A 16,266-nucleotide genomic window follows, 5' to 3' on the forward strand; every position below is an offset into this window, starting at 1 on the left:
TTGACGGAGGTATGACATTGTCACAAATTCGTAAGATGCGGTATGACATTGTCAATTTTAAAAGATGAGGTATGAAACTGTCATGACCGCAATAGTTGAGGTAGTTTTTTGTACTTTACCCAAAAAACAAAATAAAGCTTCTTGTCTTAATGAAAACTGGCAGTTAGTTTTTCAGTGTCCGTTTGACTGCGTGAGCAGAGCACTTGAGGCAGTCGGTCAATTGATGGTGGGGCCAGTGGCGAATCCCAGGCTTCGCAGCCTGCTATGGTGGCGAAGATGGGCCAAAAAGGACTGGGCAATCGCCGCCGTCGGATTTACCGTTATCGCCTTCGCTCTCACTCTCCTCTCCAACTCTTGGCGCGACGAACCAGACTCCGAAATCTCCCGCCCGTTTCTTCCCAACGCCGCCGCCTTCGATTTCGTCGACTTGACCTTGCTGCGCAACGCCAAAGATAGAGGCGCCCGTACTCAATCCCATCCCCTCTACTTTCCAATATCTCTCTCTCTCTCTCTCTCTCTCTCTCCCCCGCCCTAATTGTTTGAATTTTGGTTTTGCAGTTTGTTTGGACGGGACTGCCCCTGGCTACCATTTCAGGAAGGGATTCGGATCTGGCGCCAACAATTGGCTGCTTCACATTGAGGTCAAAATTCTATCCCTGTGCCTTTTTTACAGGTCTAATACATATTGTTCCATTCAATTTCAGTGAATTTGCATATGCTAGTAGATTTTTATGTTTAGAAAGGAAAATTGTGTGATGGGTTTGGTTCAAAAATCGAAAATGTAGGGTGGAGGTTGGTGCAATTCGATTGAATCGTGTTCCTGGCGCAAAGGTACTCTACTAGGGTCTTCTAATTACATGGATCGTCGAGTTCCCTTTTCTGGGATTTTGAGCTCTCATCCATCACAAAATCCTGGTAAGCTTCATTTTATTTGGCTGCTATTTTTATTCCCGTAATGCTTCGTTTTGTAATTCTAGCTCAATCTAAGTTGTTGACCATCTAATTGATGTGATTCAATTCATTGTTTGGAGCATTCTCTAGAATTCTTTAACTGGAACAAGGTCAAAATCAGATACTGTGATGGTGCGTCCTTCGCTGGCCACCCGGAAAATGAGCCTAAGGTGCACTGTGTTTGGAGATTTTGCTGCCTTGTTTTAATTCTATAAACGGAAGAATGTAAGCTGTTAGTTTAACATTGGCTGTTCTTCTATTTCATAGAATGGATCAGGACCTTTTTTTAGGGGCCAGCTCATCTGGGAAGCAGTTATGGATGAACTATTGTCAATTGGCTTGTCAAAAGTGAAACAGGTATCTCGTGGTTACTTTGGTTAAACTCTATTTGAATAATATGAACTGCAGGTCACAGCTTTTAAACATCAGAAATTTTCTATGCATGTATAGATGATTATGACTATACAAGATGTCTTTTTCACTCTCGTTCTAAGATCTGGTTTCATTAATATTATAATGATATGATTGGTCCAGCAATTGTAATACCATTCTCCGCAAGAAAAGTATTGTTTTCCACCATGAACTAATTGAAAGCTACTCATCGAGATTATTACAATGAGTGATCTATTTCTGCTAATACGTATGAGTGGCACTCTTACAGGCCCTTCTTTCAGGATGCTCTGCCGGTGGGTTAGCGACTCTTATACATTGTGATGACTTTCGACATCTTCTGCCTAAGGATGCAACTGTTAAATGTCTTGCTGATGCAGGTTTTTTCCTTGATGAGTATGTTTTTTGCGTACTAGTGCCTTCGGCACCTACATCTTTTAGTGAACCTGTTCAGGATGAAATCTTTCTAGGATTGTACAAGGATCATATTTCTTTGTGTACGCTTCCAGGATCATATAATATCTCCTAAATCATAAATTTCATAAAATGATGGTGCTGCCTGATTCTACTCTCTCATTTTCATACCTCAGAATATGAGACCTTTCAAAATGGAACACCTATGTACCACATTTTTCTAAAATGATTGAAAATTTTCCTATCAAGTAACAGTAGGATTTTTTAAATTGTTTTGCATGTACGATGCTTTTCCCTTTTTTCCTATCTAGTGCATCCTCTATGCTCAGGATTGTGAATTCATAAAGAAATAGGAGATGTAGAGAGAGAAAGAGGGAAAGTTTTGAGCCATTTTCTGTTTCCTACATTTCAGGGAAGATGTTCTCCAGCATTGGACGATGAGGTCTTTCTATAATGATGTTGCCATCCTTCAGGTTAGCTTTGATCTTTACTATTACTAGCTTATGTAATCTTTATATTTTTTTATCATTCTATGTTTTTTGTAGAAACTTAATTCTATCAAATTCTGTCAGATCTGCAGGATCCACCATTTGATTATGAGATGTAAAAACTAGTCGATATGTTTTTAATTTATATGGGTCCATCTGCTTGTTCTTTTTTGTGAGTCTGACACATCATATATGAGAAAGGGTTTCATTCATATTGGTCTATATCACTTAATGAAAATTAAATCTTTAGCGGGAAGCTTTAGGACATTAGTCATTAAACAGTACCTTCATTGCTTTCTCTTGCTTATTTTTCTGTCGCGCTATCAGGGTTTATCAAAAAGTTTGCACAAGGATTGTCTTTCGAGGATGGAACCAGCTAAGGTAGTTGTTCTTTTCCTCTATATGGTGCCAAATAGTCAAATTTTATAGCTTATTGTTCTGCTCAGTTATGATTCATAACAAAAAGCCCCCATTTTTTGTTGTGAACTTCTACACCAGTGTCTCTTTCCTGAAGAAGTTATTAAACACATTAATACCCCAGTGTTTCTCGTCAACCCAGCTTATGATTTTTGGCAGGTAATTTTCTTCAGAACCCAAGCTTCATTTACTTGTTATCAGAAATTGATTTGCATTCTTTTATCATTTTTATGACATTAGGTACAACATATCTTGATACCTGAAGCAGCAGATCCACATGGCTATTGGAGAAAGTGTAAACTGAACATTCACAATTGCAATCCCAGCCAGCTTAAAACACTACATGGTAATTAAATTTGAGAAAACCAAATTATATATTGCCTGACTGTCCAGGAAAATCACATACACATAATGCTGTTCTGACTCTATGTAGCTAAGCATGCTTGTGACCCACTCTTCATGTGCTACATTCCAATGATCTGATAACTGTTAATTCAGGTGGTTGATCGTAACCATCTAGTGTGGACTATAAACCAGCATATTTGCACGCTGCATGCTGTGATGAGCAGGAAGTTTTGAGTCTTCTCATCACATTGCATTTAAAGTAACCTATGAAAAATGTTACCCTAAGAATCCTAGAGTCTGTGGACCATGAACCAGCATCTTTTACAGTTGCAAATTGCAACAGTGGGCATTACTAATGTTAACTTCACAGATGTGCATTGTCAAACTAGGGGATTATAGTATTGGTTCATCTTACATGTATTTTGTAGCTTCGCTAGCTGCAGGCTTCTTGTCAATCGAAAAATAGAGTCCACAGATAGGTCCTTGCAATTCGTTCTATAAAGAAGTGTAAATATAAACAGAATATTGTGGCAGATTAACGTATGAACTTATTTCATACAGGTTTCCGTGATTCTATGCTGAAAGCACTGACTGAATTCCAAAAAAATACGGAAGGAGGAATGTTTATAAATTCATGTTATATTCATTGCCAGACGTGGATAACCGAGACATGGCATTCACCCACTTCTCCACGAATAAACAATAAGGTGTGGAAATTTTAATCATCTCATTCCCTTATTGGAAAACAAATGGTTTTCTGTCATTTTTAAACTACCTTTCTGACTGATTTGAACTTTCATAGACAATTGCGGAGTCTGTAGGTGCTTGGTACTTTAGTCAGAATGCGGTAAAGCAAACTGACTGCCCATTTCCATGCCATCCCACCTGCTATCACATAAATCTCACTGCTCTATGACATTTTTTTTATTGAACTCATGAAAACTTCCAACTTTCTAGTGGATTATTCCCAACTTTAAATCTTTACTTCCTGGCGGAAATCTTCCCCTATTGTTTATGCTCCTATCCCTGTAGACATTGAGAAGGAAGGTATCTATCAAACACGAAAAGAAAATAGAGACAAGGTGTGAAGAAAATGGAATAACAGTTTATACTTGCAATCATGTTACAAGTTTTTTATATAGAGGAGAGAAACACTTTTTAATATGATGTTCTATGTGCTTTCAATGCAGTAATTGTTCTTTGTGATGTCATGTATCCCGTGGAAATCTTTTGTACTTTGCTTTCCAGAAAAAGATTTAGCAATGAAAATATGGAGACTGGAGACAGGATGAAAGTATAAGGATCTTCCTCCCCTTTGCTTGTTTGCTCACTTTCCTTGAGGTTTTCGAAATATACATGTATATGTATATGTATATGTATATGTATATATGTTGTATTCTTAATAATGTTTCTGTTCATGCAACTGAGTACCTAAATACCACGAGTTTGGCATTACAGCATCAAAATCTGTCTTTTTTGTTTGAAAAAAAATGGTTTTCTGTCATTTTTCATACTGAACTTGTTATCTGACTGGTTTGAACTTTGATAGACAATTGCAGAGTCTGTGGGTGACTGGTACTTCGGTCGAAATGCAGTAAAGCAAATTGACTGTCCATTCCCATGCAATCCCACCTGCTATCATATGAATTTCACTGCTTTCTCACGAGGTTGATTGAACTCAAGAACGCTTCCAACTTTCTGGTGTGTCCATCTGTAGAAATTGACAATGAAGGTGTGTAGCAGAAAAGGGGAAAACGAAGAGAAAAAATGGTTTATACATTGATATCACATTTTCACTTGTTTACATAGAGAAGAAAGGCATCCTGCAATTTCTATCCATCAGATGAAATGTTTGCCTTTCAATGTGGTAGTGATACTTCTTAAACAGCTTTGTACCTTGCTTTCCGGATTCTCATCCTTGCGTTCATAGTAACTGTTTTTTTCCGATGCAATTTTATGATTAATTTCCCCCAAACCCAAAGTTTATATTTCTGTTTCTCTCGGGGTGGGGAACCAAAGGTTTTAACCTTCATTGCCTGTGAGGAAGATGCCTGGCTTTACGGAGTATCACTTCATTTAATTGGTTGCCAACTACATAGGAATTAGATGAATCGTTCGAATTTTATCGTATGTCCCCGAAGAAACTACGTAGGAAATATTTGGGGAGTTTTGAGACTTTGAAGAACTTCATATGCATTCTGTAGTTTGGATCCCTTTACCACTTAAAGAGTCATTTTATCTTGAATTGCTCCTGAATTTATTTTTAACGTCTTGCTTTGCCTCCCACTGTTAAGTCTATCAAAAAATATGTTAAATTTGCTGACGTCTTGTGTGAGAATTCTAGGTTCGGCAACGGACCATTCTTCTGTGCGAACCCATACACATAAGACACCTCCTACAACATCTCCTGATTTGTCATACTAACCTTGGCCCACTCTTTGGTACAAATTTTTGTCTCTTGTAAAGTGAACATCACATGTGCTACATCATCAAATTTAACAGATTTTAGTTGGATTTGATGGTGGAGGGAAAAATGTAACACAAACAGTTAATTTCATAGGCAAATTAGGTCAAAATGACTACTAAGGAGCAAAGAGTGATTTTCAAACATCTATTGGAAAACATTGTTTGTAGTAGTTACTTTTATGAAAGAGTTTTGAAGAATATGGGCTCCTTTCATTTGATCGAACTTCCGAAACACAAAACGGTGCAATATGATATCCATGCTTCATAACCTCAGGCAAACTAGCTAGTTTGGTATCGTCCAAAATGTCTTCCCCACGTGACAAAATTGTGTTACAATGCATCTAACATCTTCCTCACCTCAAATGTTGTCAAGAGACATTGTAGCTAATGAATACCTCAATATTGTTAATGAATACCTCAATATTGTCAATCACGTACGATTATGAGGGGTTTTATTGTTACGATACCTCTTACATCATTTCTGTTTTGCAGAGTGCCGATGGGCATCATTTTCTCGCATGGGAAAGATATTTTGGAAAAGATCCACACTAGAAGAGAGTAGACAATACAGTACAAATGCTAACATAAATTTGTATCATCTATTTGTACCATTATTTGTACTATCTATCTAATAAAAATATGATCCACGTGTGTTAATGGACCTTACCTCTATTAAGTGTAACACTACTATTTTTTTTTCCTCCTTGGCTATCCTTCCTTTCTTTTCTTTTTTCTTTCTCCCTCCAGTTTTTACCGTTCCTTGTAGAGTACTTTACCTTTCTCTTTTCTTTTTCTTTTTCTTTTTCTTTTTCATTTTCCTTTTTCCTTTTTTTTAAGTATAACGATCAAGTTTCTTTCTCCCACCAGTTTTTCCCGTTCCTTGTAGAGTACTCTACCTTTCTCTTTTCTTTTTCTTTTTCTTTTTCCTTTTTCCTTTTTTTTAAGTATAACGATCAAGTTTCTTTCTCCCACCAGTTTTTCCCGTTCCTTGTAGAGCATCCCACCTCTCCCTTTTCTTTTTCTTTCATTTATTTCTTGACGAAAAAAATCAAATAATTAAATATTGTTGACAAGAACTTCTGTTCTTTCCTTGGGAAAGTGAATAAGTGGAAAAAAAAAATAGAAATAAAGAGAAAACAATATGCAAGCGACTACTAAAATCAGTAAAAAAATATTTTTGGAAAAATTAAACCACTAGGGGAAAATAAATAAGAAAAAAAAAATCCTTAGTTCATAGTTTCATCATTTATCTTTCTACAAAAAACAATGACGATGTCATGTAGTTGAGTCAAATAATTAAAATGCAAATATGGGTTATCACACTTCTAGTTCACTCTTCTAGGATCCGACCCCTTAACTTGTCCATTCAACTCCTAGCCTACTTATTCTCCATCATGAAGTGGTTGTAGTTAACATATGTACTTTGTTGTAACATCAAGAAGCTCCTCATTCTATTGCAATATGTTCCACGAGCTTATCCAATGTACAGAGTATGTAAAGACTTTAACAAGCGTACATCACAAAACTTGCTAAGGAAAAGAAATTATGGTTTCCTGGTTTATTAAATTTCATCATGTACATCTTTGCTAGTCATGTAAGTTATTGTCTTATCTTAGTTTATTTTAACTGCTCCCTAAGTTGCTTGTAAATATCGTTGAGCTACAAATGTTGTTCTTGGTTTGTTAGGTACTCGGGGCATTTTGGTACTTTTTTTCTGTTCAGCGAGAGATAGATTGTTGGATCTCTACTTGTCGAAGTGAAAATGGATGCAACTTAAGTACTTTACAATGTGATAATACTCTGTTCAGAAACGTCACACTTCTAAATGATTTATGTCCAACAAATCCACCAAATCCAATGGCATACGATTTTGGCATATTCGTTGACAGTCTTCAGTCTGGCATAGTGGGAACAACAGATTTTCCTCAAAAACTCTTGATGTGTTTGTCGTGGGGCTTACGAAATTTGAGGTTTGTCCTACATAAGTATTTTTATTCTTAGATATTGCATCATTCACATGAATACACTAGTGCATGGGATGTGCCGACGTTTAACTATCAAGATTCAGTCACGCAAGCCGTCCAATGAGTTGTCCCTTTTCAAATATTGTTTTAATATATTGCTCATCACTTGAAAGCGGATACCATAAATCCAATTTGACCTTAACTCGTCACTTGGAATCCAAAAATTTATAGTTCGGCTGAAGCAACCATTCCATGCGAAATAAATAAGAAATTAAATGACAAGACCCCATTCGCATTTCATCCGCTGTCCGGGACAGTTGGCAAGGGGCCCCATGTATTTCTCTGGTTGTTGAGCACAATTACACATGGGAAAAGGTACGTAATTGGGAAACGACCAAGACCCCATCGACCATTATAAATCTAACGACTTGCCTAAAAGCCATATATGCTTGATCTTAAATTTCAGTTGGATTTGCTGCATGATATCTTCATTTGCATATTTCCAAAACCATAGCAAACTAGCTTCTTAATTTGTCCATTCAACCCCTAGCCTACTTATACTCCATCTTGTAGCGGTTGTAGTTAACATATGTACTCTGTCGTAATTTCAATAAGCTCCTCATTCAAGATCATTCAGAGTTCAGAAAATCTTGTACGCATCATAACTTAGTAAGCTTAAGTTATGATGGATTCTGATGAACCCATTCAAAAAATAGAGACCTCAGATGACGAGTCAATCAACCTTACAGGGTATCATATTTTTTTTAATATCTCTAACAGGTTTTTCCATTTTTTTTTCCTTTTAAAATTAAAACAAAGGATTTTTGCATCAGATCAATATGGTTGTTCCAAATAGGATTTTATTTTGCATGTTTAATTCTTGTGTATTAATTGTTCAGCATGTCAGGTGATGAAATTATAAAGCTTGCGAAGTATGGCAACAGAGATGGAAGAGATAGATTAAACTGGTTCAAACTATTGATTGAATTTAGCAAATTTATTGAGATTGCAATTTTGATGGGCCCTATCCTTGTGGACACTTTGTTCTTGTACGTTCCCATCATCAATGAAAATATCAAGTGTCTCGCGTTAGACGATAAATTAAAGATTATAGCTATTGTTTTGCGACCATTTACGGATCTCCCTTTTCTACTTAACCTCCTCCATCATGTGCTGCCTACCTGGTGCACATCGTACATTCTGGAATATCTCCTAGCTGACGTCATACCCGAATCCCGAATGTATAACATTTTAGCTGTTCTTCCAATTCCACAAGTAAGCCAATTACTTTTATGGGGTAAATTATTTTTCGTAATCTATTAAGTCATATACGAGGAATTAGGATAATTTGATTTTGCTGATTCTGTCACACAACTCTTTTAAGTTTAGCTATTGGTTTGCATTTGTGTACAGGTTGTAATTCTAATTTTCCTTCCAAAAACGAGGAACTCAAGATCTTTGAATATAATGAAGTTTTTGAACTCACTTATTCTATTGCAATATGTTCCACGAGCTTATCCAATGTACGAAATATGTAAGCACTCTAACAAGGAAATACGTGAACGTATCAAGGAAACACGTGAACGTATCACGGAACTTGCTTGGAGAAAGCAAATATGGATTTCGGGGGTATTAAATTTCATCATGTACATCCTTGCTAGTCATGTAAGTTATTGTCTTATCTTAGTTTATTTTAACTGCTCCCTAAGTTGCTTGTAAATATCGTTGAGCTACAAATGTTGTTCTTGGTTTGTTAGGTACTCGGGGCATTTTGGTACTTTTTTTCTGTTCAGCGAAAGATAGATTGTTGGATCTCTACTTGTCGAAGTGAAAATGGATGCAACTTAAGTACTTTACAATGTGATAATACTCCGTTCAAAAACGTCACACTTCTAAATGATTTATGTCCAACAAATCCACCAAATCCAATGGCATACGATTTTGGCATATTCGTTGACAGTCTTCAGTCTGGCATAGTGGGAACAACAGATTTTCCTCAAAAACTCTTGATGTGTTTGTCGTGGGGCTTACGAAATTTGAGGTTTGTCCTACATAAGTATTTTTATTCTTAGATATTGCATCATTCACACGAATACACCAGTGCATGGGATGTGCCGACGTTTAACTATCACGATTCAGTCACGCAAGCTGTCCAATGAGTTGTCCCTTTTCAAATATTGTTTTAATATATTGCTCCAATGAATTCTGCAGTTCTTTTGGTTCAAACCTCAACTCTAGTACCAATGCATGGGAAAGCGTCTTTGTAATTTCTATTTCGATCAGTGGCCTGCTACTATTCATGTATCTGCTTGGACATGTGCAAGTCGGTGATGAATTATATTTTTTATATCTGGTTTTCTTTTGAGTAGTTTCTACATAAATGCATGTAAATTTCAGGATTTAATAAACTCAATTTCAAACCTCCATGTTGTGGTGTAGACATTTATGCAGGCAATTAGCAGAACATCTCAGATATGGCAGGGGTGGGGAGTCATATTTCCACGAATACAGTTCATGGTATCTGAATATGGTCTTAAAGAGGAGGTAGAGTTTGCAATTTGGAAATTGGTAATAGAAGCACTTGAAGAGGACGAAGGCCTTGCTGCAGAGAATATCTTCTCGTTACTTCCTTGGAGACTTCAGATACGTTTGCAGTGCCATCTCTTCTTGGCTACACTAACGAAAGTAAATTCCTAATGTCCCATCTCTGTCAATTTCTCCATATGCATAGCTCTATTTAGTGCTCTATAAACTTGTGGCAGTAGATGGTTTTTCGAATAATCTAGTTATCGAATTCAAGCTATTGTATAGATAGGAGCATGAACTCCTCTTTGAGTTCTTTAGGCGTGCTTTCGTGAGTCTACTTTTAAACAGTTGATTATCATCCGTCCTAGTAAAATGATGTTGCTTATTGGATCTTATCGATGTAGTCTTAAGTTTCTAATTACATGTATGAATTAACCCCAGTTGCCAGGGCTTGAAAACAAGGACAGACTAGTGTTGGATGCAATCATGGAGGATCTTGAGCCAGTTAGCTATGCTGATGGTACCTATATTATTCGAGAGGGGGAGCCACTAGATAGGATGCTCTTCATCACGCAGGGCATTGCACTTGGTTACAAGACTGGAACTACTGGTGGCGAAAGTGGCTCGTCAAGCACTACACCTATTGCGAAAGGTGAGGTTTATGGAGAAGAACTTATGGCTTGGGCGGCAACATCTACCCAATTTTCCGGCTTACCCATCTCAGACCAAACCGTGAAGTCCCTATTATCCGGCTTACCCATCTCAGGCCAAACTGTCAAGTCCTACGGAGAAGTTGAAGTCTTTGCAATCAGGGCTGACAGATTAAAAATTATTGTCTCTAAGTTCTCGACGCATTTCAACACAGAGGATATTACTATGGTGTAAATAACTAGTAACTAGATTTTTAATTCAAAATTTTTATATATTCAGCTATTTTTCAAATTTAAAGAATTTAAACGTCATCTACTTTCCTCAACATTAGCAAAACACAAGAATACCTGTCAGGTTCAATTGTACCACAATTGTAATAGAGAAAGCTCTTTAGGTGAGTTTCAATGGCTGTTACAGTCGTAATGAAGGTTTAAGCAGCAATCCAAAGACTCCCCTCAACAGTTCCATTGAGAAATTGACTAATACTGTCGACTCTCGACCAATACAAAACTAAGTTGCAATTCTTCTGAGGGCAGGTCTAGAGGAACTTCCTAACCAAAGATTGGTCCTATAATAATTCATCGCTATGTTTTTTTTTGCTAAATAGGATCCAAATTCAATCACTCCAAGTAATACCAATCATGGAATCGAACGAGAAAGAGTCCGTTTCCTTTCCTACTTGCATTGAACAGATTCAAACAGGAATCCAAAAATATAGCTACATACAATGCAAATGCCAAAGTCAGAAACATCTGATCAGATGAGAAACATAAAGCAATTACTAAACAAGCTCATAAGTGCCAACTAACAACACATCAACACGAAAATTTATCCACAATATCGATCAAATTCCCTAATTATAGTCCATTAAAACCAGCTTTCTAATCTAAATTTCTACACCTAAAGAAAAAGAAAGCGCTGTGGTCCTGTAATTTGTTGCTATGCAGCGTGGGCTAGCTGATTCGAAATATTCACCGGTAACAACCAAATTCAAACTTGGAATTCAAATTTTCCGGATTTTATCGGAATCCAAACGGAGGATAAGAAAAGGCGAGTTAGGGCAGAGGATAAACTCACGAGCTGTCTGACGCGGAGAGCCTGGAGAAATTTCCGAGCTAAGATCGCAGCCATGGCCGGTGGTGGCTGAGTCGATGGGTCTTCGTCGACGCCAGTGGATTCGATTTGGGGACGTGAGCAGGCCAGTGCCAATCCTGCATTTTCTCCCTTTCTGTCGATATGGGGCCTGTGCAAGCCAACAGGATCCTCTCTTCTGGTGAGGATCCTTTAGCTGAGATAAAATTTGTGAATTTAATTGTTTTTGTTGGGGTTTGATTGGTTTTTTTGTTGATGGGTACTGAATTTTTATGGGTTTTGATCGATTTTGGCTCCGTTGCCTATTGGATTCATCGTTGGTGCACTAGGCCAACAACCCATCATTTGAACTAACATCAACCCAGTCAGGAGTCTTGGGCTGCCATCTTCTCCTGTACCCGTTTTCGTCGACATCGAAGAAGTTCCCAAATCGTCGTCGTAGTGGTCCGGATCTGGTTGGTTCGACGCGGCGGCGCTTTGGTCGGTGGCGTCCTCGAGGAAGCTGAGATCCTCGTCGTCGTTGTAGATCGAAAGTGAGTCACCGTTGGGGGTGGGAATCGGTCGCTGGGGATATTTAAGCCTTCATTAAGTTTTTTGCTATTATTTTTACGAAACTAACTAAAATTCTCAAGGGTTTTAGTTTTAATTAAAATGATAAAAAATGTTATAAATAAATCGTATTAGGAATGATTTTTTCCACTTTTTCTTTATTTCTTCATGTTTCATATTACATGAAAGTGTTTGATCATGCTCCTTTATTCTAGCTCTACTTCCTCAAATTTAGGTTGTGGCTCATTACTTGAGCCTTAATTTTTGGACCAACATAGTGCCTTCGGCACCTACATCTTTTAGTGAACCTGTTCAAGATGAAATCTTTCTAGGATTAAACAAGGATCATATTTCCTTGTGTACGCTTCCAGGATCATATAATATCTCTAAATCATAAATTTCATAAAATGATGGTGTTCCATATTCCATGGAAGTGTTTGATCATGCACCTTTATCCATACGTCAGGATATGAGACCTATCAAAACGGAACACCTACATACCGCATTTTTCTAAAATGTTCGAAATTCTTCCTATCAAGTTAGAATAGGATTTTTTTTTTAAATTGTTTTACGTGTATAATGTTTTTCCCTTTTTTCTTCCCCAGTGCATCCTCTGTGCTTGGGATAGTGAATTCATAAAGAAATAAGAGGGAAAGTTTTGAGCCATTTTCTGTTTCCTACATTTCCTTCAAAACCCAGCTTATGATTTTTGGCAGATAATTTACTTCAAAACCCAAGATTCATTTACTTGTTATCAGAAATTGATTTGCATTCTTCTCTCATTTCCTAATTTTATGACATTAGGTACAACATATCTTGATACCAGAAGCAGCAGATCCACGTGGCTATTGGAAAAAGTGTAAACTGAACATTCACAATTGCAATCCCAACCAGCTTGAAATAATACATGGTGATTAAATTTGAGAAGGCCAAATTATATATTGCCTGACTGTCCAGGAAAACCACATACACCTAATGCTGGCCCGACTCTATGTAGCTAAGCATGTTTGTGGCCCACTCTTCATGCGCTACTGTCCCAATGATCTGATAATTCTTAATTCAAGTGGTTGATCGTAACCATCCATAGATTTTTGTGGATTATAAACCAGCATATTTGCACACTGCATGCTGTGATGAGCAGGAAGTTTGTTTCTTCTCATCGCGTTGCAGTTAAAATATCCTATGAAAAATGTTACCCTAAGAATCCTAGAGTTTGTGGGCCATAAACCAGGATTTTTTACCGTTGCAAGTTGCAAGAGTGGGCATTACTAGTGTCAACTTCACAGAAGTACATTGTCAAACTAGGGGACTATAAGTATTGGTTCATCTTGCATGTATTTTGTAGCTTCAGGCTTCTTGTCAATCGAAAAATAGGGTCCACAGATAGGTCATTGCTATTCGTTCTATTATGAAGTGTAATTGTAAACAGATATTGTGGCAGATTAACGTATCAACTTATTTCGTATAGGTTTCTGTGATTCTATGCTGAAAGTACTGATTGAATTCCAAAAACATACGGAATGAGGAATGCTTATAAATTCATGTTATATTCATTGCTAGACATGGATAACCGAGACATGGCATTCACCCACTTCTCTACGAATAAACAATAAGGTGTGGAAATTTTAATCATCTCATTCCTTTATTGGAAAACAAATGGTTTTCTGTCATTTTAAAACTACTTTTCTGACCGATTTGAAGTTTCATAGACAACTGCAGAGTCTGGGTGATTGGTACTTTAGTTGGAATGGGGTAAAGCAAACTGACTGCCCATTTCCATGCCATCCCAGATTTGGATCCTCTCCTAAGAGGCTAAGCCCAAGGACAGGATTCTCCTGATCAAGTAGTGTGGGCCGTTCGATTTTTATCATATAAAGCTCAAGGAGAGGATTCTCCTGATCAGAAGGATTCTCTCTTGGACTCTGGAGAGGATCCAAATCGTCCCACCTGCTATCATATAAAGCTCACTGCTCTATGACCTTTTTTTATTGAACTCAAGAAAACTTCAAACTTTCTAGTGGACTATTCCCAACTTTAGATCTTTATTCCTGGCGGAAATCTTCCCTTATTGTTTATGCTCCTCTCCCTGTGGACATTGAGTAGGAGGTGTCTATCAAACCCGAAAAGAAAATAGAGACAAGGTGTGAAGAAAATAGAATAGCAGTTTATACTTGCCATCATGTTACAAGTTTTTTACATAGAGGAGGAGAGAAACACATTTTAGTATAATGTTCTTTGCGCTTTCAGTGTAGTAATTGTTCTTTTGATGTAAACATGTATGCCGTGGATATCTTGTGTACTTTGCTTTCCAGAAAAAAGATTTAGCAACGAGAATACGGAGACTGGAGACAAGATGAAAGTTTAATGATCTTCCTCCCCTTGTTGCTTGTTTGCTCACTTTCCTCGAGGTTTTTGAAATATATGTATGTGCAACTGAGTGCCTGAATACCACGAGTTTGGCATTACGGCATCAAAATCTGCTAATCTTTTTTGTTTGAAAACAAATGGTTTTCTGTCATTTTTCATACTGAACTTGTTATCTGACTGGTTCGAACTTTGGAAGACAATTGCAGAGTCTGTGGGCGACTGGTACTTTGGTCGAAATGCAGTAAAGCAAATTGACTGTCCATTCCCATTCAATCCCACCTGCTATCATATGAATTTCACTGCTTTCTCACGAGGTTGATTGAACTCAAGAACGCTTCCAACTTTCTGGTGGGTCCATCTGTAGAAATTGACAATAAAGGTGTGTAGCAGAAAAAGGGAAAACGAAAAGAAAAAACGGTTTATGCATTGATATTACATTTTCACATGTTTACATAGAGAAGAAACACATCCTCTAATTTCCATATCAACCAGATGAAATGTTTTCCTTCAATGTTGTAGTGATACTTTTTAAACAGCTTTATGATGTTACTATGTTTGTACCTTGCTTTCTGGATTCTCATGCTTGCGTTAGTAGTAACTATTTTTTTCATTGCAATTTGATGATTATATCCTTTGATTATTTTTCCCCAAAGTTTATATTTCTGTTTCTCTCCAGGTGGGGAACCAAAGGTTTTAACCTTCAATTGCCCGTGAGGAAGATGCCTGGCTTTACAGAGTATCTCTTCATTTAGTTGGTTGCCAACTACAAAGGAAACAGATGAATCGTTCAAATTTTATCGGATGTCTTGAGACTTTGAAGAACTTCATATGCAATTTGTGGTTTGGATCCCTTTACATCTTGAGGTCATTTTATCCTGTATTGCTTCTGAATTTTATTTTTAACGCCTTGCTTTGCCTCCCACTGTTAAGTCTGTAAAAAATATGTTAAATTTGCTAACGTCTTGTGTGAGAAATTCTGGGTCCGGCAACAGACCACGTGTCCGTACGGATCCATATACATAAGACACATCCTACTCCATCTCCTGATTTGTCATGCTAACCTTGGCCAACTCTTTGGTTCCAACCCCTCTAACATGTCTCTAATTCTGGGTGCCGAATAGAAGACCTCCTCATGGCCACATTTTAGCAAAAAAGTGAACCTCAACGCACCACATCATCAAATTTAATAAATCTATTATACAATTTGAAGGTGAAGGGTAAAGTGAGACACAAGAATGTTAAGAGATAAATGGTCTTAAAATGAATTTTAAGGAGCAAATTGGTGCTTAGAACATCAATAGGCAAGCATAGTGGTACAAATTTTTGTCTCTCAAAGTGAACCTCACATGTGCTACATCATCAAATTTAACAGATTTGAGTAGAATTTGATAGTGGAGGTAAAAAAGTAACACAAACAGTTTATTTCATAGGCAAATTAGGTCAAAATGACTATTACGGAGCAAAGAGGGATTTCAAGCATCCATTGGAAAACATTGTAGTAGTTACTTTATGAAAGAGTTCTGAAGAATCTGGGAATCCACTTCTTTCATTTGATCTGACTTCCGACACACAAAACGGTGCAATATGTCTTGTCCAAAATGTCTTTCCCATGTACAAAATTGTGTTACAATGCATCAACATCTTCC

General features: G+C 37.3%; 2 protein-coding genes across 4 annotated transcripts; both read left to right on the forward strand.

Moving 5' to 3' along the window:
* The first annotated feature begins 177 nt into the window (after positions 1 to 177).
* Positions 178 to 15,131, forward strand: LOC125472336 (pectin acetylesterase 5-like). Of its 3 annotated transcripts, none has more exons than XM_048573633.1 (12): positions 178 to 464; positions 559 to 641; positions 786 to 915; positions 1,042 to 1,121; positions 1,219 to 1,308; positions 1,613 to 1,737; positions 2,168 to 2,228; positions 2,571 to 2,624; positions 2,742 to 2,819; positions 2,901 to 3,006; positions 3,567 to 3,712; positions 14,817 to 15,131. In XM_048573633.1, exons 1-12 carry the CDS (start codon positions 224 to 226, stop codon positions 14,937 to 14,939), a joined length of 1,317 nt encoding a protein of 438 aa, XP_048429590.1. In that variant the 5' UTR covers positions 178 to 223; the 3' UTR covers positions 14,940 to 15,131. The 3 variants fall into 3 exon arrangements, with proteins under 3 accessions (XP_048429590.1, XP_048429587.1, XP_048429594.1); XM_048573630.1 differs by lacking the exon at positions 14,817 to 15,131 and adding an exon at positions 4,555 to 4,957; XM_048573637.1 differs by lacking the exon at positions 14,817 to 15,131 and adding an exon at positions 3,808 to 4,299.
* LOC125472340 (cyclic nucleotide-gated ion channel 1-like) lies at positions 7,798 to 11,053 on the forward strand. The gene is made up of 6 exons (XM_048573642.1): positions 7,798 to 8,710; positions 8,849 to 9,100; positions 9,193 to 9,476; positions 9,647 to 9,758; positions 9,875 to 10,120; positions 10,403 to 11,053. The coding sequence occupies exons 1-6, from the start codon at positions 8,336 to 8,338 to the stop codon at positions 10,844 to 10,846; spliced, it is 1,713 nt and encodes a 570-aa protein (XP_048429599.1). The 5' UTR covers positions 7,798 to 8,335; the 3' UTR covers positions 10,847 to 11,053.
* Positions 15,132 to 16,266: the final 1,135 nt, after the last annotated feature.

This window comes from the organism of the source record quoted next, unplaced genomic scaffold, assembly GCF_019419815.1.
Source record: "Pyrus x bretschneideri cultivar Hongxiangsu unplaced genomic scaffold, Pyrus_bretschneideri_v1 Contig11, whole genome shotgun sequence".
Classification (NCBI taxonomy): domain Eukaryota; kingdom Viridiplantae; phylum Streptophyta; class Magnoliopsida; order Rosales; family Rosaceae; genus Pyrus; species Pyrus x bretschneideri.

Bases quoted from the DNA above. Each gene is read 5' to 3' on its own strand.
- LOC125472340 (XM_048573642.1), top strand. From the start codon at position 8,336: ATGTCAGGTGATGAAATTATAAAGCTTGCGAAGTATGGCAACAGAGAT. The intron at 9,759-9,874 runs GTCGGTGATGAA...GTTGTGGTGTAG, and splicing joins ATCTGCTTGGACATGTGCAA to ACATTTATGCAGGCAATTAG. The intron at 10,121-10,402 runs GTAAATTCCTAA...AATTAACCCCAG, and splicing joins TCTTGGCTACACTAACGAAA to TTGCCAGGGCTTGAAAACAA.
- LOC125472336 (XM_048573633.1), top strand. From the start codon at position 224: ATGGTGGGGCCAGTGGCGAATCCCAGGCTTCGCAGCCTGCTATGGTGG. The intron at 916-1,041 runs GTAAGCTTCATT...AGCATTCTCTAG, and splicing joins TCATCCATCACAAAATCCTG to AATTCTTTAACTGGAACAAG. The intron at 1,122-1,218 runs GTGCACTGTGTT...TCTATTTCATAG, and splicing joins ACCCGGAAAATGAGCCTAAG to AATGGATCAGGACCTTTTTT.